Below are 24,311 nucleotides of genomic sequence, written 5' to 3'. Positions count from 1 at the left end.
CACAGAGGAGGTTCAGGGAGATAGTAAACAGGCAAGATTTCAACAGCTAGATGTGCAGGGAAGAGGGACATTTCCAAAATAAAATTAAACCATGAACATAAGTACATAGGCAGTCAAGTACACAGCAGGTTAGGGAATGCTGAATTTGGTTTTATTGAAAAGGATATAATAATGGGAGTATGGCTGGATGCAGTGGCTCATGCCTATAATCCCAGCACCTTAGGATGCCAAGGTGAGAGGATGGTGTGAGGCCCGGGGTTCAAGACCACCTTGGGCAACATAGCAAGAATCTGTCTCTATAAAAAGAAGAAAGTTTTTAAAAATTAGCTGGGCATGGTGGCATGTGCCTGTAACCCCAGCTTCTTGGGAGACTGAGGCAGGAAGATGGCTTAAGCCCAGGAGATTGAGGCTGCAGTGAGCCGTAATCACACAACTACTCTCCGGCCTGGGTGAAAGAGCAAGACCCCATCTCTAAAAAATAAAATAAAATAAAATATTACACAAAATTACCTTCAGCCTACGTGTATAAGGTTTACATGAAACATACATGAATTTCATCTTTAAATCTGGTCCCATCCCCAAGATATCTCATTATATATATTCAAATATTCCAAAATCTGAAAAAACACAAAATCTGAAACACTCTGTTTCCAAGCATTTCAGATAAGAAATACTTAACCTGTAATTATTTACTGGCCTCTCTTCCATTCTATTGCAAACCATTTGAAAGAAGGGACAATCTAATCTTTGTACTCCCAGTTCCTGGCAGAGTAGCTGCCCATTAAATATGTTACTGAGTGAATGAATGTGTAAATGAAAGAATACTGAATATGTCATAAAGATGGGCAGGTGTTAAAGAACAGAAAAGAAGGATAATTTAATATGACAAGGTATATTCATTTAAATGCCATAATTTATAGGTGGCAAAAGCAATCAGAGTTTTGCTTTCCTTTAATTATCAAGCATTTCTGAAGGTTTTGCTTGGCAGCTCAAGATTTCAAGATTGTCTCCAGGAATTCCATTCATAAGAGTTTAATGATATAATGGTCTAAAATTACCTTTTAGCAGAAAACATGTTTTCCATCTAGCAGCAGGAAAAAACACTTTAGAGTTCTATGTGAACTCTCTAAATGGAAAGCAGTCTTAATTTCAATGGCAGAACAATAAACATGCTTTTTATCCCATTTATAGTCTTCTTTTTTCTCACAGTACTTGAATGACAACTGAAACTTATAAATATTGAAGTGTGTTCATAGTAACTGAAGTCTACCCTATTTTAATAATAAAAGATATTTATATTTATAAAATAGAATTGTTCATTTGCTTCTATTTTTCCAAATGTTCTACACCCATTTCAATATCAGCAACAAGTTTCAGATCTTATTTACTAGTTGCTATATAAATATTCATAAAATTCATTATGATTCTTCTGATCTTTCAGTTAATTTGCTTTAAAATACATTTAAACATTAAGGGAATATAAGAATATTCAGGTCCTGGAGAAACAATATGGAATTGTGGAAACAGCAAGATAATTGGCATCAGAAAGTGAGCTCAAGTTCTTGTTCTGCCACTTACTGTTTATGTGAATTTGGACAAATCACTCTATCTTTGTGAGGCTCAATTTTTCTCATCTGGAGAAAGGACTAACAATAGCCACTACCTCCAAGGTGCTGTGAGACTTAAGTGAAATGGTACAATGTAGGAACAAAGTATCTCTTAACTGTGAAGTGTTTTACAGATGTGAGGCATAGGTGTAAATAAAAGATTTGATTACCAAGAGAACAGAAGTAGAAATCAGCAGACTTGGTTCTAGTCCCTAGTCTGTTACTCACTAGCTCCTGATGCAAATTACAACCACTCTCTCTCGGCCTCAGCTTCCTCATGTGAAAAGGGGAGTTGGGCCTGATGGTCTCAAAACTTCCCTCTCCCAGCTCAGAAGTTTTATTATTCTAAAGGTATCAATTCTTATTGCTACCCTGTGATTGTTAAGTAAATGCTTTATCAAGTAAGCCAAAGACCCAGTTCTCGTTTCTTCATGGGAAAATCTACCCTCCAAAAAAGTATCAGATTTGAGACCCTAAAATACATGGCCACTTCTAAGCCCTTCAAAAATAATGAAATTTACCTGTAGTAACATTTTCCAATCTGTACCTTCCACCACCAGTCCTTGTACTGAGAATGCTCTGTGGAGAGGGCAGCCAGATCCAAAGCCTTTGAAAACAATTCATTTTAGATTAGTATTTTCTTTTCTAACAATACGCAGTCAGGAAAATAAATAATGAAATAGACCATATAATTAGCACCAGTCAAAACGTGCATTAGAAATCAGACAGAAACTCAAGTTGCTCGTGTTTCCAGATGGCCCCACCAATTTTCACTAATCAGTTCCAGACCAGAGGGCTAATAGCAGATGAGATAAAAACACTCATCAAAGGGAAGCAGATGTACAATATATTTGAATATAATTTTAATATACAAGACACAAAACTGATATTAAAAAATGCCTAAGTTTTTACCCACTCCCCCTGATTTATCTACTGTATAATGATTCAAAATGCCTCCAAACTCTGTGGCAGTCAAGTCTTTGGTGTGTAAGCCAGATCCAGGGGCAGTGTCCACTTTCAAGACAGATGTAGAAAAAGAAAGAAAGATTAAGAAAGCAGGTAGAGAAAAGATTTGGAAAATGGGATCATGAAGAAGAGTGAGAGGAACTTAAGTATTTGGACGACTGCTGTCTTCAACAACTATCATTCCACTTTTCTGACATCACCTTATGTCCCAGTAAATTCTAAGCAGCAGACTCCCCTTTGCTGAAAACTGAAAAAGATCTTCTCTTCAATTGCTTTCCTATTTTACATTTGTTTATCCCATATCTTTAATACTCTCAAGTTTGTTCCCTCTATTGTTTATTCAAGATTAGACAAGAGGTGACTAAGTAAGAATTAGAATTTTATATAGAGGAAGTAGAAACCATTTTTGACAAAGGGAAAGCAAATCAGTCTTTGCAGAAATTTGAAGCTCAGATCAAGATGTGATTAATAGAAGCTGGGGCTACTAGTTAAGAGAGAATTCTGATTTTTTATAATACTATTTTTCTCTCAAGGCTGAAAATTTTTTATTCTTTAGCCAGTGTTAACATAATCATGATATCCAAGAGCTCAGTTAAAGTAACTCTTAGATTTTCAGTTCTATTATCTCAAAACACATCCCAGATTACTGTCCACTTGTTAATATCAACTCTTTTCTGAAATGAATGCGAGAAGAGTTCCTTAAATCTCTTACTGTATAATTAATTATTTTTCCTTGTGTTCCCCATCTTCTCTTTCTCCAGGGGAGATCTCTAAATATGCAAACTACTTATAAAGAAATGGTGACACCATGCTGAGCCTCTAATGGACTTGAAAAATCAGCATCTCTACTTGAAAGCTATGAAAATTAAAAACAAGTCACACACTACTTTCATATGCTTATTATTCTCCCCCACCACCCTGCCCCCAGCCAGAAATAAAAATGAAACCAAAAAAATGAGGAGAAAAGTATAACTTCAATTAGCATTATTTTCAGATACTAGAAAAATATATTTTCAGCCAGCTCAATTCAGGCATACATGGTAAATATCTAAACATTTTAACTTGATCTTTATAAAGACCTTTTCCAGCAAATAGATCATAGTCATTCTCATGCTTAGTATAAACAGACCTTCTATTTTTTAGAAAAAGATGTCATGCAAAAATTTTTTATGTATTCTAAATTCCCAAGGTTAGATTTAGTGCTTCTTACAGGCTGCTGGTTTTGCCTGCATAGTTGGTCCTAAAACAAGTCATCCTATGGAGAACCCACATGTTTGTACTAATCCAATTAAGGATATTAATATAAATTATTGATACAGAATAAAAACGGCAAAAAGAAATTATAATGATGAAGACTCAGGCTGCTAAGGACAGAACTCTGACCTTTTTTTCTCTTGCTCCAAATCCTTTCCAAGGAGGCTTGGGGAGTCATACCCTACAAACCATAAAATCTCATTAAACAATTTTTTTAAACTAACCTGGTATAATGCGGCCTACTTTCCAATCTGACTCTAGTACAGCATCACATGAGAGATGGCAGACACCCCCTGATCTTAAACATCCCTATATACTGACTTCAAGTCTTTAGACAAAGATTACCTAATTGCCACCTAAAGAATTCCTAAACCCCACCAATGACATGTAAGCCATGGCTTCGAGATGTACAGAATTTTCAGGCCCAATCAATGTACCTTCCATGTATTGATTTATGATTTTACCTGCAATTCCCATACTTTCCTGAAATGTATAAAGCCAAACTGTAACCCAATTGCCTTGGGCACATTTTCTCAGGACCTTTTGAGACTATGTATCCCCAGACCGAGGTCACTCATACTGACTCAGAATAAACCTCTAAATATTTTGGCAGAATTTGGTTTTTCTGTCCTCACTGCACTAAAGAAAAACATTTGTGACAATTTCTTTCCTTTCTTTTTTTGATACAGTCTTGCTATGTTGCTCAAGCTGGATGGAGTGCAGTGGCACAATCTCAACACCTCCAGCTCCCAGGCTCAAGCAATTTTCATGCCTCAGCCTCTTGAATAGCTGGGATTACAGGTATGTGCCACCATGCCCAGCTAATGTTTTATGTTTTTAGTAGAGACACGGTTTCACTCCATGTCGGCCGGGCTAGTCTTGAACTCTTGGCCTCAAGTTGATCCACCCGCCTCAGCCTCCCAAAGTGCTGGGCTTACAGGTGTGAGCCACCATTCCTGGCCCATTTGGGACAATTTTAAGTGGCTGGCAAGCTCCCTGAGGACAGATACTCCTCTTTTACATCTCTGCTGTTGTTCTGGAATATTGCTGTGCACAGAGGAGGTATTCAAGAACTATCTGTTGACTGAATTAATTATAATCTTTGTTTCTGACTTCTGTTGACAATACCTTAAGAACCAAACAAAACTGTCATAGTAATAAGATTCATAATTAAAAGCTATTAACCTTAAAATTTTTAAGTGGTGACAGAAGATCTATATTTCTATAACCATTCCCAAATTTTTAAAATAAATAAGTATAAGACTTAAATTTAATGATCTTTAGATTATTTAGTAAAACTAATATCTAGATATTAATAAAAGCTCAGAATGTCATTTTTTAAAGCAATAAGTTTATAAACGTCCAAAAGTAGAAGGAATTTTGGCAGATCTAAGTTTTAAGAAAGTCATCCTTTCACTATTGTTACAGCTGTAACAACTTCAGGATGATGAAATTAAAGAGCATGTGGAAACAAAGATTGCAGAATCACCGACTCACATGCCATTTTAGTTTTGTCAATACCAACGATATTGTCCAAAAAGGGAAAGGTGGGGAAAGAGAGTTATTAAATACTCAAAGGCAAAAACAGTTTTCCATAGATAACTTTACTTTTCCTTAAAATGTAAATACCACTTTATGGCGTTCTCTACCTCTACAGTATTCTTCCTATTTGTCTGTAGATAAACACGGAATCGCCAGCCCATATGCCACTTGAGTTTTGTTGATACTGCCCACCCCCACAACATAAGCACTAAAAGCTCAAAGACAGAAAAATCGTTTTCCATGGACAATCAGTTTTATACTTTCTTAATATTTAAATACCATTTCAAGGTATTTCTTATATTGGTCTATAATAATCTCTGTATTTGTGTGAAATACTTTATTTAAAGAGAAATTTGGAGGCCACCCAAGGTATCTAAATATAAAAACACCTCTGATTTCTTAATATGTTAAAAAACAGAATTCCTTTTTTCTTTTTCCAGCTAAAGTTACAAAATATATGTAAGATATAAAAATATATGCTTTATACTCATTACCTAAATCCTTCTTCCATTCAGAAAATAACATTTCTGGTAAAAGCAAGAATGACATTTTAATGGAACAACCTGATCCACAACAGCACTATAATGTGGCAAGACCATACCAGAGTGAGAAATGGAACAAGACATCTGTCCGACTCAGCACCCCTAGCACCCATCAAAGTACTGATATATACAACCCAATCATTATTGTTTAAAGAATAATCAATGCATATATCAATATATGAATTAGTAAATAAAATGGAAAACAAAGGAACAATTTGTGTTTTTCACTAAATAATAACAAAACAAATTGCTCCATTTTATGTTCGACAAAAATGTATGTATACGGGGGGTAAGCAGATGAAAATAACAAGCAGAGTACAAATCGGCAGCATTTTAACATATTATTGCCCCTAATTTATAATTCATTTTATAAATGTAAAGTTACTATAACTTTACTGTTGAAAACTTTTAAAACAAAGGTAAAATTAGACTTAATCTCCATTAGTACCATGAGGTACAACATAGGCGTTCAACAAATATTTGTGGAATGAATGCACCTTAACCTCAAAATACTACCATTTTAATGTTTAAGTAATACCTTCTAGTATCTGTCATAAAAACATATTTTTAGAGTTATACTTCTATTTAACATACTAAATGGCATACTTTTGGCTTAACATTATAAAATAAACGCTTTCCATGTTTCTGCCTAGTGTTTATAATTATGGTTTTTAATGGCTACATAAGATTCCATTATGCTATTTATTATAATTGACCAAACTCATTCCCTATTGTTAAACATTTAAGTTGTTTTCCCAGCAGTTTTGTCACTATACCTAAAGCTGCAACGAACACCATTGCAAATACAGCACTTTACTTTTTCCTGCAATCTCCTGAGAAGTGAAATTACAGAAACAAATTGAGGAAATATCTTTATGGCTATCTAATATACTCTCCCCCATGATTTTTTTTCTGATTTCATAAATATAAAACTCAAAGGCCAAAGCCTCTTTATTTTATATTTTTGTTGTTATTAAGAAAGTATACCTCTAATGTGCTTATTTACCAGCATTTTTTCTAATGTAAGTTGTCTGGTTATGGGTCATTTCTATTTTCATAAAAATTGATCAAGCTTTTTTTTTTTTTTTTTTTTTTTTTTTTTTTTTTTTTTTTTTTTAAGATGGAGTTTCACTCTTGTCGCCCAGGCTGAAGTGCTGAAGTGCAATGGCGCGATCTGGGCTCATTGCAACCTCCGCCTCTCAGGTTCAAGCGATTCTCCTGCCTCAGCCTCCTGAGTAGCTGGGATTACAGGCACCCGCCACCACGCCCGGCTAATTTTTGTATTTTTAGTAGAGACAGAGTTTCACCACGCTGGCCAGGCTTGTCTCAAATTCCTGACCTCAGGTGATCCACCCACCTCAGCCAACCAAAGTGCTGGGATTACAGGTGTGAACCACTGCACCCAGCCAAGATCAGCTTTTTTTATACATTATAAATACCAATATTTCAAAATCATGCTTCATTTACGTAATTCCCCCTTCTATTGACCTTTTACTTCTGATTTTGTTTCTGTCCACTAGATAGGGATTACACATATGCATCAGTAAGTCTTTTTCCTCTGTGATTGTTTCACAAATCCAACCAAATTTATGAAATACCCTATTGTTTGCTAGTTTAAATTTTTTAAATTCTTCATTGATTAAATATCTAAAATAAAGTCCCCAGACAAATTTTCTCGAGTGCCATTTAATGAATTATAAAGATGGATTTCAAAAAGAGTCAACAATTTTGTTCAATATTGCTTGATTTTGGTGTTTTAAGAGAGTCACTGTTACCAAGAATAAAAATATATAATTTACAAATGGGGACTCCAGTTCTCAATAGTTTTTACTATCACCTCTGTGTTAATGAGATATATTTGAGTCATGTTTGTTGTCTCTTTTCTCTTCATTTGCTGATTTCTTTCATTGAGACAGGTAACACACCTCCTCTTATTTTGCTTGCTATAGGGAGCTCTGGTTTTTGAGTTCTGCTAGTATTCCCCAGGTCTATTTTACTACACGGGAACACCTGGCATTACAACCTTCTATTAATCATTGGTTTTTAAATTACTATAATCTACAGTAGTATTTTCCAATCCTGCCTGAAAATTAGCATTGCCTGCAGAGCTTTTATTAACAGCAGATTCGCCAGATGTACCCTTGAGGATTCTGACTCAGGAAGTCTAGCACAGATCCAGAAGTCCTTACTTAATAATTCCCCAGGTAATTTAGAAACAGAGCCTAATATAGGAACTACCCAACGGTCCTAATATTTGAGAGGCAGAAGATCATGGGGTGGGAGGAGCAAGGAGGAGGGCTGATGGATATGTTATAAGTTTGCTAGCCCTGCTATAATTCAAGTAGCTCAACTTTTGTCTGTTTTACATATTAGGGTCTAGATAAGATTTCACTTGAAGAAAAGGATTTTGTTGCTTAAAATAAAAAGTTTAAATGTTACTACTCTATCTGTTTAAAATCAAATTTTGTTAAGTCCATATGCATGAAGAACTAGGATACTAACATAATATGTAAAAATTAAAGTCTGCTAATCCTTAGAATCTTTAGAACGTAAGTGTAGTAGTGCAGGGAATAAACCTTACATTTTTTTTAATGTGATTTTCATTCCTCAATAAGAATGGGTAAATTCCAAGATGTAGAACTATATCCTCAAGATGAATCTATTAATGAAAAACATTGTCACCATGACCTACAAATGGCTTATGATCTGTCTAGCTTCTGAACTCATCACCGACAATTCTTCTTCCTCACAGGCCTCACTCAGCCACACTGGCCTTCTTGCTGCTCCTTAAGCAACCCAAGCATGCTTCTACTCAGGGCCTTTACAGTTAAAGCTCTTTGAAAATGCCCTTCCTACACATAACGATGTGGTTCCTGTCCCCCTTCATTCAGGTATCTGTTGAAATGTTTTCTTTTCTTTCTTTTTATTTTTGACACAGAGTCTCATTCTGCCACCCAAGCAGCAGTGCAGCGGCATGATCATGGCTCACTGCAGCCTCGACCTCCCTGGGTTCAGGTGATCCTCCCAGAGTAGCCGGGACTACAGCTCTACCCTTCTAGAGTAGCTGGGACTACAAGCACGTGCCACCATGCCTGGCTAACTTTTGTATTTTTTGTAGAGACAGGGTTTCGCCACATTGCCCAGGCTGGTCTCGAACTCCTGGGCTCAAGTGATACACCTGCTTCGGCCTCCCAAAGTGCTGGGATTCAGCCACTGAGCCACATGTTTTCTGTTCAGAGTAACTTCAATAACCACTTCCCACTCCATCCAAAATAGCATCCTCCCCGATGTCATTATTTATTCCCTTACCTGCTTTCCTGCTTCTTTGTTGTTACAGTACTCATTAGCCCATGAGACTTCATACATTTTAAAGTTTATTCGTTTCTATTCCTTGCCCAACCAGAATATTATCTCCAAAAGAGCAGAGACTTTGTCTGCCTGTTTCACTGTGTGATCTCAGGGCTGGAACTGTGGTTCAAACATATATTAGATGAAAGAATAGATGCCCCTGATATGCATTAATCTTCCAAATATAAGAGTATCACTTTATGATACTTTAGTCATTTGAGATTTACTAATTTATGAAATGGAATAGCATTCCAATGCTTTTTAATTACAGTTTGACCATATAATTTTATATATCATCATGCTGAAAGCCTCTCACCAGCTTTTTATGAAGTTAAAATGGCTGACTTTTGTTTCCAGAAATGTGCATGGTTTCTCAGTTGTCCCAACCTTCATACTTTCTTTTCCCTACATAACCACATCTATGAACACCACATTCTGTATATGTGGCCCAGGCTGTCCCCTAGATTTCAATGTCACATCTCCCAACACATGCAATAGTATCTCCACTTAGATAGTCTTTTGTCATTTCAAACTCAAAACGCCTTCAAGTCACTTAGTCAGCTTCTTTACAAACTGACTTCCTTCCCTAATTATCCCATTTCTGCTAATAAAACTGTCACTTTTCTCACACATCTTTAGGAGGCAGATTTGACCTGTCTGTCTTTCCTTTGTTCCCCGTATCAAATGTATCATCAAGTTCTGTCACTTCCTTCTTTAAAATGTCTCTGTGGAACTCCTATTTTCTAGGATAAGGCCTATTTATTGATCATCCCATAACTTATTCTTATTTTTGCCCTTTCTTTACATTTCTTTTTCCTTCTTTCCCTACATCCTACTTATTTTATGGATCTTTACTAATATCATCTCTTCTGAAATTTTCCTTTTCCTACTTAGTAACAGCTTCACAGTTTGATAGTTACCTCTTTAATTATTTCATTTATGTCCATTTTATTTCTTCAGCTAGATTACACGGCTTGTAGAGGCAGGAAAAAGTATCATATTTTTTATTAGGTCTCCTAGTGTATAGCTAGTGGTTGACACATAAAAAACACAATTAAGGGGATGGCTATGGTGGCTCATACCTGAAATCCCAGCACTTTGGGAGGCTGAGGCAGGAGGATCACTTAAGGCCAGGAATTCAAGACCAGCCTGGGCAACATAGGGAGAGTATGTCTCTACAGATAATTTTTTTTTTTTAATTAGCTGGGCATGGTGTCACATGCCTGTGGTCCCAGTTACTTGGGAGGCTGAGATGGGAGGATCGCCTAAGCCTGGGAAGTCAAGGCTGCAGTGAGCCATGATAATGCCACTGCATTCCAGCCTGGGTGACAGAGTGAGACTCTGTCTCAAAATAAAAAGAAGAAGAAAAAAAGAAAACACAATTAAGGAAAACACTTTTATTTTCCTAAATGCTTAATATATGGATATAAAGCCTTTTTCCTGGAACTAATAGGAAAATGAAAAAACATGCAATCAGACACTGTAGAATGAACTACATTTGACCAAAGTTGTTCCGCTTGTGTTCATTTGCATATAAGCATGCAAAAATCAAAACAATTTGAGAAGTCATACGCATATAACTTTAAAATTCTCTGTTAAGAGGCTATGAAGATGATTCCCTCCACTTTTATATGTTTGAATTCTTTGATCACAAAATGTTAAAGACAGGGGAAAAGGACACACCACAAAAATAACAGAAATACATGCATTAGTAAACCTAGAATATACTATATGGATTAAGGAAATAAATGGATCAACAATACCATTAGCATAAAAACTATAACTTTAACACAAGCACGTTATGCAGTATTCTCAATTATCTGTATCTTCCCATTTATTGGAGATCTACATACTCTATGAACCAGGCATAGTTCTTATCGCTTGTATATTTATACACATTTTCCCACTGTAACAGAGGGTGGATTTTAAAGTATTAATAATTCTCCAATCTTTAATAATTTCATGTTTATAAGGTCAGAAATAGAATATTTCAGAATCTAGACTTACAAAGTCAGAAAAATTTCAAAAGAAAATAGCATGAATTCAAAACTTACAGTCTTAACATCATTTTCATGATGAAAGATATACTCAAACAAAGCCTGTGAAGAAAAAAGTGTCAAAAATACATTAGATGTTTTTTAAATTTTATGTTAACAAAAGCACTCTAAAGCCCTGGATTTATACGTAAAAGGGCCTATCCATCTTTTGTTACACTCACTCATTTTAAAATATTACTATTTACAGCTGATTCTGGTTTTAACAGACTACAAACTAGAATGCTCAAAGAATTAAACATTTTTTCATATTATATATTTTATTAGAAAGACAAATGAAAAGTTTATTTCTTAAAGACCAACTTCAGGATTGTCGTAAAACAGAAGGAGACAATTCTTTACATTCTTTACATATATTATACAGTGATTATGATATTAATAATGACAATTTAGACATAAAAAATTGGAAGTTTCTACTGAAACAAAGTAGAGTACAAGGGTAAAGCAAGGTGTTTTTTGCTTAATTTTTAAAGCTACTTCTCCTTATATGGTATTTATAGTAACTCTATGATGCAGAATATTCAGGTTTCTTTAGCAGGATGCTACCTGGCCAAGCTAGACATTGGAAACACCTGGTGGTGGGGTGCAGATCAGACCACTTAAATTAAATCAAACTTGGGGGGATGGCAAAGCCCTGATCTTGTATTTTTAAAGCCCTCAGATAACTTGCATGGACAGCCAGGGCTAAGAACACTTATTTCCAATATTTCACTCAACTCCTCTAAACAAATAAGCATTTACTCTTATTGGCATTACCTTTTTCCATAATACCATCATGTTACACTTGCAAAGAGGCTAACATCCCTAGAAGATATCAAGGTTACTAACAAAGAAGACTTGGAGGCAACCAATTTTTTTAAAAAAATGAAGACAAGGCCTTTCTTTAAAAAACAACAACAACAACAAAAACCTATAACAATCCCTCCATTTTTTTCTGTTATAAAGAAAGAAAAGTTAAGAATGCAGTTGGTGCTACCACTGCCATGAAAAGGATGTTATAGCATCAAAGACAGTGTCATAGGGTCGCCCTAGACATCCCAAGCAATATGCCTATATTAAAAATGAGTCCCGGTGGGTCAAGGCAAGCTGGGGGCCAAAGACAGGAAAACCTGGCATTATTTCTACAACATACTAAAAAAGCACAAAATCTAGTTCAGGCTAAATCTAGTAACAGACCAGGTCTGTCCTGGATGCATCTTAATTTAATTGAGAAAAATGCTTCCATTGACTGACTCTCTGGTCAAAATATAGCAATGGTATCAACTAGGCAGACAGTCCCTTCAAGTAAGTGGCCTTAAATGGTCAGGAACCATTCCATGTGAGTTGCTTTCAATACTCCACTCTCATAAAAGAAAGGGAAGTAAGGATAGCTTTACAATTTTACTAAATGAAGTCAACTGGATTGCTGCCAAACAAGAATTTAAGAAAAAAAAATCAGCAGCATTATTATAGGCTAATTCCCTGTCTACCAAATGGCATCTTTTTTTCAGACTTAAACTTAAGTTTGTACAGCTAGTGTCCATTTTAATTTTCTCTAGTGTTTGGTATTTAGTAAACACATATGTTAAACACCATTAGAACTGAGATTAGGAGTGAGCTCAGCACGTATGCTCAGAGATTTCAGCTAAAAACCTGAGCTAGGCTTAAACCAGTTTCTGGAAGATAAGTGCTCCTGTCTCTGAATTATTGCAAGCTCACCCTCAAGGTTTATAGACTGAAGGTTTATATATGACTGAAAAGGTCATGGACACCTTCCTTTACTTTTCTCTTTCTCTTTTTCTTCCTTTCCTTCTCTTTCCCTTTCTCCCTCTCCCTCTGCCTCTCATTTTCTCTTTAATTTGAAGGAGCACTTAATCTTTTAGTAATAATTACTAATGTAGTTGGCATGCCGCTATGTGGTTTGAGTAATTCTTATTGAGATGCCTGATAAATTACTAATTAAAAGTACATAATTTTTATCATTTTTTGACAGTCCTAAAAAGCTACAAGGATAGAAAATTATTTCTCTGAGAATAGTCCAAGCTAAAAAAGAAAAAAATACGTACATATACAGATGACTTCTTAAGCTTCATTCTACAAAGATGATGCTGCATAACTGCTTTCTTTGTTATAAATTACTACTCTTTATCAAGGGAAAAGAATTTCCTATAATAATGGTATATGTACTTTATTTCTGACTGACTTAAGTTCTTAACTCAATTAACTCAAAGACTAAGAGTAATTTCACATATTAAACATTTCCACTTCAATAAAGACACGGCCTTTCCTTCACAAGTTTTTATTCATTTTCTAATTTGTCATTATCATCACACATGTAATATTACTTTATAACTCAAAATCATTTTAAGTACATACCTTTGCCAACTTAGGTTTCTGGGAATATTTTGTTAAATTCAGTCTAGATAAATTTATAAATGGTCCATCAGGACTTGTAAGCATGGAAGCCTACAGAGAAAAAACAATAGAACAAGAGATCTGAAACTTTCTCTTGAAACATAAGCAAGTTTAATATGCATAAAAATGTAAAAGCAACATAAAATAAAAACAACTACCTTCAAAAATCTTCCATATACTTCTCCACTATAACAACAGGAGAAAATGATGTACCAATGTATAAAGCTACTTTGGTAATACCAAAGTCATACAAGGCTATGGGAAAGCTGATAGAAATTACCGTTCCCAGCCTGACAAATCTTCCGGAGGAGCTGGTGATCGGGCGGGCTGTGTAGGCGGTTCTGGGGGTTCTGATGGCCTGTTCCATAGTGCCTGGCCTTCCGCTCTGTGTGCTGGGCCTGAGGAAACCTGTAATGGGTCTTCCAGCTTGTGTGATTGGCCTGTGAATATTATAAATTGTTATAATACAAAGAAGATCATTTGAGGAAAGACTGTCTCTCATACAGTCTGATCAATATTTAGTGGCAGAGGATACGAAGCAGAAGTACATACCTAACGGCCTGACTAGGCCCTCCTGTCTGATTAGTTCCAGGGAGTTTCAAAGACGTTCCAGGGCCTAGGAGACAGGATGGCTAATTCAATTTATATATTATCTATTAATCTGTAAAAACTGTAAGCTAATACAATTTTCAGAACTGTGCTGGCCTGGTGAAAAAGACATTAATAGCAAGAAATATATTTTAGGGAAATGTGTTTTAGACTAATATTTAATGAGTACCTATCATGTTACTTTTGTCATCACATTTAATCTTCACACTAAGTCTGTAAAGCAGGTAGTATTAACCCATTTAACAAAGGTTCACAGAATTAAATAAACAGGTCAGCCTACTAGTAGGGCTGGGATTTAAACTCAAGACTAACAGGCTCCAAAGTTCAAAATAATGGTTCTATCCTCATAGTTCAATTATTTCTCATATAAACTTCTCCCAATAAAACATAATTTATTCACAATATCTAGAATTTAGATATTTTAACTCTAAAAGAACGAAATAATGGTAAAGAAAGACATTTTAACATAAACATATGTATTTTCTTTCTCAATTTCTATTTGAAGGTTTAAAATAACTATTACCTTCCAAAAGATATAAATGACTGAGAACTATAATTATCAGCAAGACCACCACATGTCCTGGTTATCATTCAATACCATTTTTTTTAAGGCTAGTCAAGTGAAGCAGTGGGAGTGGAGAAGGAACAAAGAAATCTATAGTGGGTTGTGATCAAGTAGTTGTAAACACCACTGCACCAGGACCAGCCTTTATCCAATACCATTTGTACCACCACATCTGCAAGCTGGGGACTGTGCCTCTGGGACAATGCCAACAGACACTCACAGCCCAGCATATCACCTCATTACCTCACATTATGACTTAGAGCAAATCATGCTCAATTATAACAATAAAGTGATGTTTTCAAATGATCTTTTTTTAAAGTCCTCTTAGAACACCTCTGTTGTTTGGATACTTCCCAGATAAACAATATTCTGATATATTAGACAAGTAGTTCAAATAGAATGTATTTTTATAAATTTTTTCCATATGATCAGCAGTTGAACATAGATATAAATTATTTCTAAAATGCATAATATAGCTTGTATTAGAAAATTGTTATACATCAATCTCATACCTTAAGTTTAAGATAACTGAATTGTGGGGAAAAAGCCTTTGTACTCTAAGGCAGAACAGAAACCATTTACTTGAAGTAATGTTTTTTTCATCATTTTTGTTTCATGTACATAATGTTTATATATATAAAGTGTAGAAATATATAGGTATATACATATATTCCTCTTATACATAGTATTCTTCCTCTTAATGGTATTTCATTAACTTAACTGAAAACCCAATACTTACGTGGAACTTGAGCAATAGCATTTTCATCCAGCATCATTTCTGCAATTCCTTCCTGATCTACATCAATTTCATCTATGTACACCATTTCTGTTAGTGCTCTTGCTTTTAAGATCCAAGCTGCCTAAAAACCATGGATAAATAAAACATATATTAAAATAGCATTAGAAATACTACACGGCTTATAGAATAGCCATCCTTCATTGTTGTTATTTCATTTTGTATTAAACATGTTTACCTCTTGACACATTATTCTAATTTAAAGGGCCACGTCAAAAACTAATACAAGAAGGCATCATTATTAATGAAGAAACAACCAACATATCAATTACATAGTAAATAAAAGTGGGGTAATCACCTGGTAGTCTTCTAACACTCCTTTTTAGAAATAAAAAGATAGATCTTTAGAGAAAATTTTACTACAATAATAATTGGAAAACAAATGAATAAAGCTACAACCACATTGTTCTTTCTGCCTTCCTCCTTCAAGGTCATGTCCTTTATTATAAAGCATTCCCTGATGTTCCAGTTCTAAACCTATTACACACTCTTGTCTTTCTCACAGAGAGTTCTCTTTATGCCTCTGTTACTGCCCACTTAACTAAATTTTAAAAACACTCTATTTATTTGGGTATATGTTAGCTCTTCCTTCCCCAGAATGCAAGCTTTTATACCTTGTTCACTTTGGAATTTTCCATAATATCTATGGTTTTTTGTAGACGGTAGGTATTCAAGAAATGTTAGTTGAACTGAACTAAGATGAATTTACCCAATTTCAATAATGAAACAACACTGGTTGCTTTGTGATCTAGTCAGTAGAAAACCTGCTAGATAATGAAAAAAAGGGAAAAGGTAATCAAGAAATATAACTGGAAAGTATTTTATCAGCCTTGCTTTACTTTGAAAAAGTCAATGTAAACATGTACACAATTAAATCTCTTATTAAACATATGAAATTGTTTTATCTGAAATTTCTACCTTTCCTTTACTACAGAATAGAGGCAGAAAACAATAAAGCTTGGTGTCCTGTGGAGGATTTGAAAAGAAGGCAACTCTTGAAGCTACAGCATAGAAGTGACTCTAGGGCCTAAAGGAAGTAGCAGCAAGGGAAATTTGGGGAGGGATTAGGCTCAGTATACTAGGAATATATGGCTGTGAAGCAGGCTCAGTGAAGGCCAAGGGACTGGAAAGGAACAGGTGAGAGCTACAGGAGGTCCAGAAAGTCCCCATGCAAAGAACTCAAGATGCATTCAGTATATATATTCATTGAGCACCCCCTAATGAAATACCATCAGGCTAGGTTCTGAGAAGGAAACATGAGAAGATTAAAACATGGATCATAATTTCCCTGAATACATCTATTGGATGAAATGACAGGTAGCAAGTGTGTGATTTTATAGAAGTTGGAAAGCAGAGATCCTCTTGTGAGCTCAAGTAATTGGAATGCATGCTATGAACATTTTTTTAAAAAGAAAAAAAAAAAAGAATAACGTCATGCGTTCATTTTAATGAGGATAAAGATGGCTGCCTCTACAACATATTTAGGTTCCCAAAGTGAAATTACATTTGGTTAGATGATTAGCTTTTGGCTTGCACTTTTCTGCTTGAGGTTTACCGGATTATTTAAAAATTTAGAACAAAGTGTTTCAAATGTTATGTATGAATCTAACACAATTGGATGAATACAATATGGACTCAAAAAACTAACTTATTTGCAAAAAAAAATTTTTTTTAATTCCTACTGGAACTCCAATTGGAACTGTGAGAGCCACCAAAGTATAGAAAAAAAATCTCAGGTTTTCACTCATCAAAGATCAGGAACAATACCATATGTATACAACTGCTCCCAGGGGTTGCAGAAGTCCTCAATGGCTTGGGCTAATGTTCTAATTTAACTTCGAAGATGGAAATAGGCAATACTGATTTATATTAAATCTCTACAGGTCATACTGCCCTGAAAGTATCTGACAGCTTTGATTTTTCAAAAGAGCATTCTTTGCTCAGCACTCTCTGGTGGACAAGAAGGACTGCAGCATTTTCTGCTGGAACAGCAAAGCACGGCATGAGCTCTGCTTGTTATTGCCATATTACTAGGGAGCACCTACTGCATGCTACATCCTGGGTATACAAAGAGGAGTAAATCAGAGTCCTAGCTCTAACTGGAAAGAATTTCCATGTAATGGGAAAAATGTAATAACAAAAATGAAAAACAAAAAGAAGTGTGTGATAGAACAGAGGAAATGTGTTCGACTACCTGGGAGTGGAAGGAAGGGTAGAAGTGAAGAACTAGGACCAGCAGACAGGCAAAGTGGACAATAGGCAGGCTAGCTAGAGAGCCTATGGCATGTTTGGAAACTCTAGGAGAATTGAAGAATCAGGGAAGAGGTCAGAGAAAAAGTCAGGAGCCAGGTGATGGATCCTGTATGCCACAGTGAGGTATGTAAATTTTTATCCTGATAATGAGAAGCTAATGAGGCTTCAGAACTATGATTTGGAGTCCTACCTAAATCAAGCTTGTTTATTTATTTATTCATTTACTTTATGAGACAGAGTTTTGCTCTTGTTGCCCAAGCTGGAGTATAATGGTGCGATCTCGGCTCGCTGCAACCTCCACTTCCCGGGTTCAAGTGATTCTCCTGCCTCAGCCTCCCAAGTAGCTGGGATTACAAGCACATGCCACCACGCCCAGCTAATTTTCTGTATTTTTAGTAGAGACGGGGTTTCACCATGTTGGTTAGGCTTGTCTCGAACTCCTGACCTCAGGTGATCCACCCTCTTTGGCCTCCCAAAGTGCTTAGATTACAGGCATGTGCCATCACACCTGGCCTTAAGTCAAGTTTTAAACATCAAGCTTTATCATTATAGTAGCATTTAGCATTTATATAGTTGGTTATTAATATATTTTACTTTTAACTATTTTCAAGTTCATATTGTTATTTCATATTGCTATTTCATAGTCCAATCCATCATGATTCTTGACATCCATGCCCCAACTGACGTCTTAAATATTACAGATTTTTTATATTAGGCTAAGCAAAATATAGAAAAGAAAATCCACTCTTCTTTCCCTGCAATATGAATAAACACTTCCGAAATCAAAGTCAAATAGGAATGTTTTTTTGAGACAGGCTCTCACCCTGTCTCCCAGGCTGGAATGCAGTGGTGCAGCCTCAACCTCCACAGTTCAGGTAATCCTTCCACCTCCCACCTCAGGTCTCAGGTTCTAGAGTAGCTAGGACTACAGATGTGTACTACCTCACCCAGCTTTGTTTGTTTGTTTGTTTGTTTGCAGAGATGGGATCTCACTTTGTTGCCCTGGCTGGTCTTGAACTCCTGGCCTCAAGTGATCCTCCTGCCTTGGCCTCCTAAAGTGCTAAGTTTACAGGTGTGAGTCACTGCGCCAAGGCTAGGAATATCTTTTTAAAAATTTTATTCCATAAGAATCCACTTTTATAAAGAGATAAATAAATATTAATTTAATTTCTAAAATATAATTCTTAAGAAACAATGGTATGACTTTTTGATATTTACAGCTCTAGAATAAAATCTCCTCACACTGTTATTCAATTTTAAATTTTGTCAGTGTTTGAGAAAATTAATCTTCCTGAGTTCTCTTCTGTCCTAACAAAAAATGACCTTGAAAATCACATATCACTGCTTGATTAAACATCAGACTGTTTTCAAAGAACTGCTCCTGGCAATGTGAACAATTCTTGAGATTTTAATGAAAACAGCAGATGGAGCTTTGGCTTTAAAAAAATAATAATTTTTTTTTTTTTTACCTTTGGAAACAAGCCAAGTATGTTTTACAGCCCTAAAATCCTCTGCCTGTTTAAAAAAAAAGCCAAAAAAACTTTAAAACTAATCGTGATTAAAATAAAATGAATAACAAAGCACACACAGTAACTCCAAACTACTCCTTGAAACTAAATAAAAATATAAAGTTGCCTTATCAGATATGTTTACTTATTAATAAATGGGAGGGTCACACAGTTTAAAAAAATAGTTTATGTAAATTTATTTAAATATTTATGTATTAGAAGTACCATAATATCAATAAAAATAAGAATTGATGGTTTAGGAACTCTGTTTTTTAAGGGAAAAGCACAGATTCTCCCAAACCAAATGAATAATCATATCAATTTTTCCCTTAATATCTGTGAAACACAATCCCATCTCATTCACCAACTGAGTTAGTCTACAGGACATTACTCCTGAGGCAGATACTTGCCAGCAAACATCAGGAAAATATTGACTCACTCATTCCATCCACTGTGACATTAGTTCAGTTTTAGTTATAAAAATAAACATATGAAGGGCTTAAAACTCTGCTGACTGAGCAAAGCATGTTTAAATTATTCTGTTACTCTTAATACAGAATGCAAGGCCAGTAGTTTAAAGCATGTAAGAAACAATTTTAGGTTATTATTAGAATAAGGCTATGAAAGGAACAGTCTGTCTGACCTGATTTAAACATCATAAGACTCAATAACTATTGACACTCTGCCTACTCTATGAAAATGAAAACTTAGGCACAAGATACTGAATTGTTATTGTATATAGCCTCATTCCTTTTGAAGTTGTAACAATGTGCAAAAATAAGAAATTCCAAAAGTGTAAATAGTAAGGCCAAAAGAATCTAGTCAGCCTTGTTCCCTTTTGTATCATCATACAGTGGATAATTAAGTCTATACAAACAGAACTGGAAAATAATGCCAAATACAGATTTTTCATAAAGTCCCTGTGCTAGTTTAAAGCTCTTAAATGCCATTTATAGTTTTAAAACCATTCCTGCAATGCCAATTGTTGATGTTTTAAATTTCAATCAAAATCTTCCAAATTTCCTGAGAACAAAATCCATAGTATTTATAACTTGATCCTTCTTGAATGACTTGTACCCATATTATGCAAAAAAATAGTTTTGCCCCATCTATCAGTTTGAAAATCAAGATTATGAACATTCAAAAGACAAATGTCAGCCTTTTAAAGAACACAGTGCCACATTTTAACCTATTTACAGTGTGTGTTTAATACTACACAAGCCTCCATGAGAGTACTTTGTAAACTGCTTTCTATTCTAAAAAGTTTGCTGATTACTCATATGAACCCCTAATAAGGTTCAAGTCTTTTATTTATCTAAAGAAACCCTGTTCACATTCCATCTCGCTTGGCAGGGCAAACACATGGCAACATTTAAGCTCTCTGATTTATAACTCTGCACAACTTCTCTCCTTAGTCCCAGACTCACTGGCAACTCTCTTGGACTAAAAGTATCACTGGCCAGGTGTCCCCTCCTCTCTCCTAGGGTTTCCTCCCAATTCATTCCCTTATGTGTTTTCCAGTTAGCAAGCCTCTAGCTGCCTCCCATCCTTACCCAAACTGATTTGGTCAATGTGACTGTCTGGGCAGTGTCCTTTCCTTCCTCCCTCACTGTGGCAGGCTCCTCCCTCTTAGTCACCAAGTCAGTTAAAACCAAGACCTTCCCAAGCAGAGTCCACCCTTGACTCAAGACATGCCATCCCATCCATCACAGTCTTTCAGACATTTGTCATTCCACTGACTCTCCTGCTCCCTTTTTAAGCCCTTGGTTCCCCTTACCTCCTTCTTTATTTTTCTTATCCTTCTAATCCATCTTGGTCATTTCCATTTAAGCTCCAAGTCCCAATGAATACAGCGCATTATTAGTTCTACAAGGCTATCAATATACACAAAAGTATTGAAAATATAATCATTTATTTACATAAGAAGGCACAGATGTCTGATAGATATGGCTAATTTTATAAACCCACAGGAAGATACGCAGCAGATTTTCTAATCTATAGCAACAACTAAGCAATAGCAATTAAAGAATTCTCTAAACTAAAGGTTGCAGCTAAACCTTTCTTTACCTGATGCACTGGCAATTCAGGATCTGGTTCCTGGAAAGCATTAAGAAGGCAGTAAACAGTTTTAAGAAATACAGTTTCTAAAATAAAAAGTCTTAATGACCAGTCAAGTATTTGTAGGTGAACTCTAACTCATTCAATAAAAATCCAAAAAATTAACTTTAGTCTTCCTACAGAAGTGTTCTCAAGAGTTGTGTAAAATGAATACATATTGAAGAATGCTAAATTTTCAATGATTGGAAAATTCTAATTAATCTAACCTCAATCAAAGTGCAAAGAGAAGATACTTTAACTACTTATTTAATGAACACACAATATATCAGAAATTAAGAATAATTTCATAACTATATCAAGGAAATATCTCCTTTTATTCAAAAATAAGTTCATGGTGGTTAAAACATTCAGACTTTAATCACTTAAAGAGAAGAAGGAAAATCCACATAATACAAACCCTTGTATTCCTCATAAATACAATGGGATTTATGACTAAAAATAAGTTAATTCTGACAATAATATCCTCCAAGAAATGTTTATAAATAAACTACATAATATGCATTAGTGTCAGATGCTGATAAATTCAGCATCTGGGTTTTTCTGTACAAATTAAATAGAAATCCATTGGCTTAAAAAAATCAGACTTATAACAAATTTATTTATAAAACATCTACACTTACATGTCTGTCTAGTCAGCAGCATCTGTTGAGTACTTAATCTGTTTTACTGGGGAAAGTACTAAGAAACAGAAAAAGGAAAGAAGATCCTTGCTTTCTACAGCTCTAAATCCAAAAAGAACACCTCAAATATTTTTAAAGAATATATTACTCTTACAAGCAATGTGCAAACCATATGGTCACCATGCAAGGACAGGCAATTTATTTAACATGACACATGGTAGGAACATGAGAGGAAAAGGTTAAGTTAGGCTAGAATATGAGGGCCCCAAAGGATGGGAGTTACAGAAGATGTGGCAGTCAGCTGAACCGAACACAAAACAGCAACTAGAGAACACATAGCAATTGGAGGTTTTCAACTCCAGTGCGCCTACCAAGGATGTGGAAAAAGTACAGATTTCCTAAACACAGTCCAAACTTAAGGAAACACACCAATCCAGGGAATGACATGCCAGAGGAAAGAAGTAAGGCGTTCTTTCTTTCTTCTGTTTACTTGTATACATATCTCTATAGCCCATTATCTCATTTGAGTCTCATAACAACCATTTGAGGAAAGCAGGAAAGTATTATTATCTACTTTACAGATAAGGAAACAAATTCAGAGACGTTAAGTAATTTCAGGTCATACAAACGGTTGAGGGAATCAAATGCTCCTTCTTGCCAGTGCCTCTTGGAGATTAAAAAAAAAAAAAAAAGAGTTGGACATAATAAGGCAGGAATGAAAGGTAAAGTTTAGGAGAGATACAAGATAAATCCAATACATTATAGAAAACTGGGGGAGAAAGTTTACTGGAGGTGATTGTAGACAATGCTTGAAAAGGAAAAAACAGCTAAAGAAGACAGAAGCCACTGAAACTGGATGCTGGGATTTGCCAAGGGCAGGTAGATTCCTCCAGTGACACAAAATGAAACCACCAGTTCAGCCTCAGAGGATTTCTGCTCACTGAGGAAGGTCTTCACGATCTCGCTGTCTTGTTCTTCTGGCCTTCAGGGATACATTTAGGACTGATCATGTGGATGAAGAGTGCAGGGAAATTATGGGAAATCATCAACATGAAGGTCAGAGGAGAAAATGAGAGGCCTAATGAGTAGGGAGGTGCAGAGACAGGTGAGGGATTGCGTTGATGGAAAATGGAGACCAGGCCTAAGTGGGTATGAGGCTGAGAACACATTAATTTCACAACATTCTAGTCAGGGAGGCATCTAAATTACAGTACAATGTGTCAAACACATTATGGTCAAACACAGGTGACTTAGGGGAACAAAAGAAAAGCAGAAGACATGGAAGATAAGAGAGTCAGAGAAGGGGGAGATTATTCTGGAAATTATTGAGTGCCAATGATTTGTGAACTATATTCAACATCCTTTCACCATCCATTTCACTGGACATCTTCCTCACAAATGCTTTCCAGATTCCCAGCAATCCTTTGAGAAAAATATAGATGACAGAATCCTGCATGCAAATATCTTTAAGTGTACAGACAATTGCAGCTAACATTTTTTTATCACTTACCACATGTTCATGAGCCGTATAACAACCCACTGAGATATAGGTATACTATCATCACCATTTACAAATGAGAACACTTTGAGAGCAAGGTGTTGCAGGACCTGTGAGGCCCAAAATTGGGGCTTAGCCCAGGAGGGTACGTGGCTTTGCCCAGGAAATAATTGTAGGGTGAGTCAGTGGTATTAGACAGCACTTTTATTGGCTGGTACTGCTCCTTGAAGAGTACGGCTAACTCATAGGCAGTGTGGCCAGAATCAGCAACGATGGGCTTTTGGCAACTGTGTTTATACTCATGAAAACCCACTTTTAATTACATGCAAAATTAAGGGGTGGGCCAATGCAAATTAGGGAACAGGTTATTTAGAACTTTCTAGGAAAGGGGCAGTAACTTATGGGTTGTTGCCATGGAAAGGTGTGGTAACTTCTGGGTCATTGTCATGGCACTTTTAAACTGTCATGGCAGCTGGGGGGAGGGTGTTCTGCTGATGAGCAGTGAGGGCAGGGAGGGGTCACTTTCCTTGCCATCTGCTGGTTTCTTCACTTTATCCTGTCTAGACCAGATCCTGTTTTGGTCAGCAGTGTTGTGACCAGAAAACAAGTCCTGTTGGTCTCTCACCTCAAAGGTATG

The 24,311-nt window shown here is 35.8% G+C and overlaps 1 protein-coding gene across 1 annotated transcript in view; it reads right to left on the bottom strand.

The window, feature by feature from the left end:
• TTC8 (tetratricopeptide repeat domain 8) overlaps positions 1-24,311 on the bottom strand; it is a 54,024-nt gene that overhangs the window by 23,270 nt on the left and 6,443 nt on the right. The window contains exons 2-7 of the mRNA XM_010384126.2: positions 15,621-15,741; positions 14,260-14,323; positions 13,988-14,147; positions 13,669-13,758; positions 11,314-11,358; positions 2,129-2,214 (exon numbers count right to left, since the gene is read on the bottom strand). Of these exons, the coding sequence (XP_010382428.1) occupies positions 2,129-2,214; positions 11,314-11,358; positions 13,669-13,758; positions 13,988-14,147; positions 14,260-14,323; positions 15,621-15,741 (566 nt within the window). The remainder of the gene's footprint in view (positions 1-2,128; positions 2,215-11,313; positions 11,359-13,668; positions 13,759-13,987; positions 14,148-14,259; positions 14,324-15,620; positions 15,742-24,311) is intronic.

The sequence above is a fragment of the Rhinopithecus roxellana genome, chromosome 5, assembly GCF_007565055.1.
Source record: "Rhinopithecus roxellana isolate Shanxi Qingling chromosome 5, ASM756505v1, whole genome shotgun sequence".
In the NCBI taxonomy this organism is placed as follows: domain Eukaryota; kingdom Metazoa; phylum Chordata; class Mammalia; order Primates; family Cercopithecidae; genus Rhinopithecus; species Rhinopithecus roxellana.
Note: the sequence above shows the minus strand (reverse complement) of the source record. Positions and strands in the feature narration are given on the sequence as shown.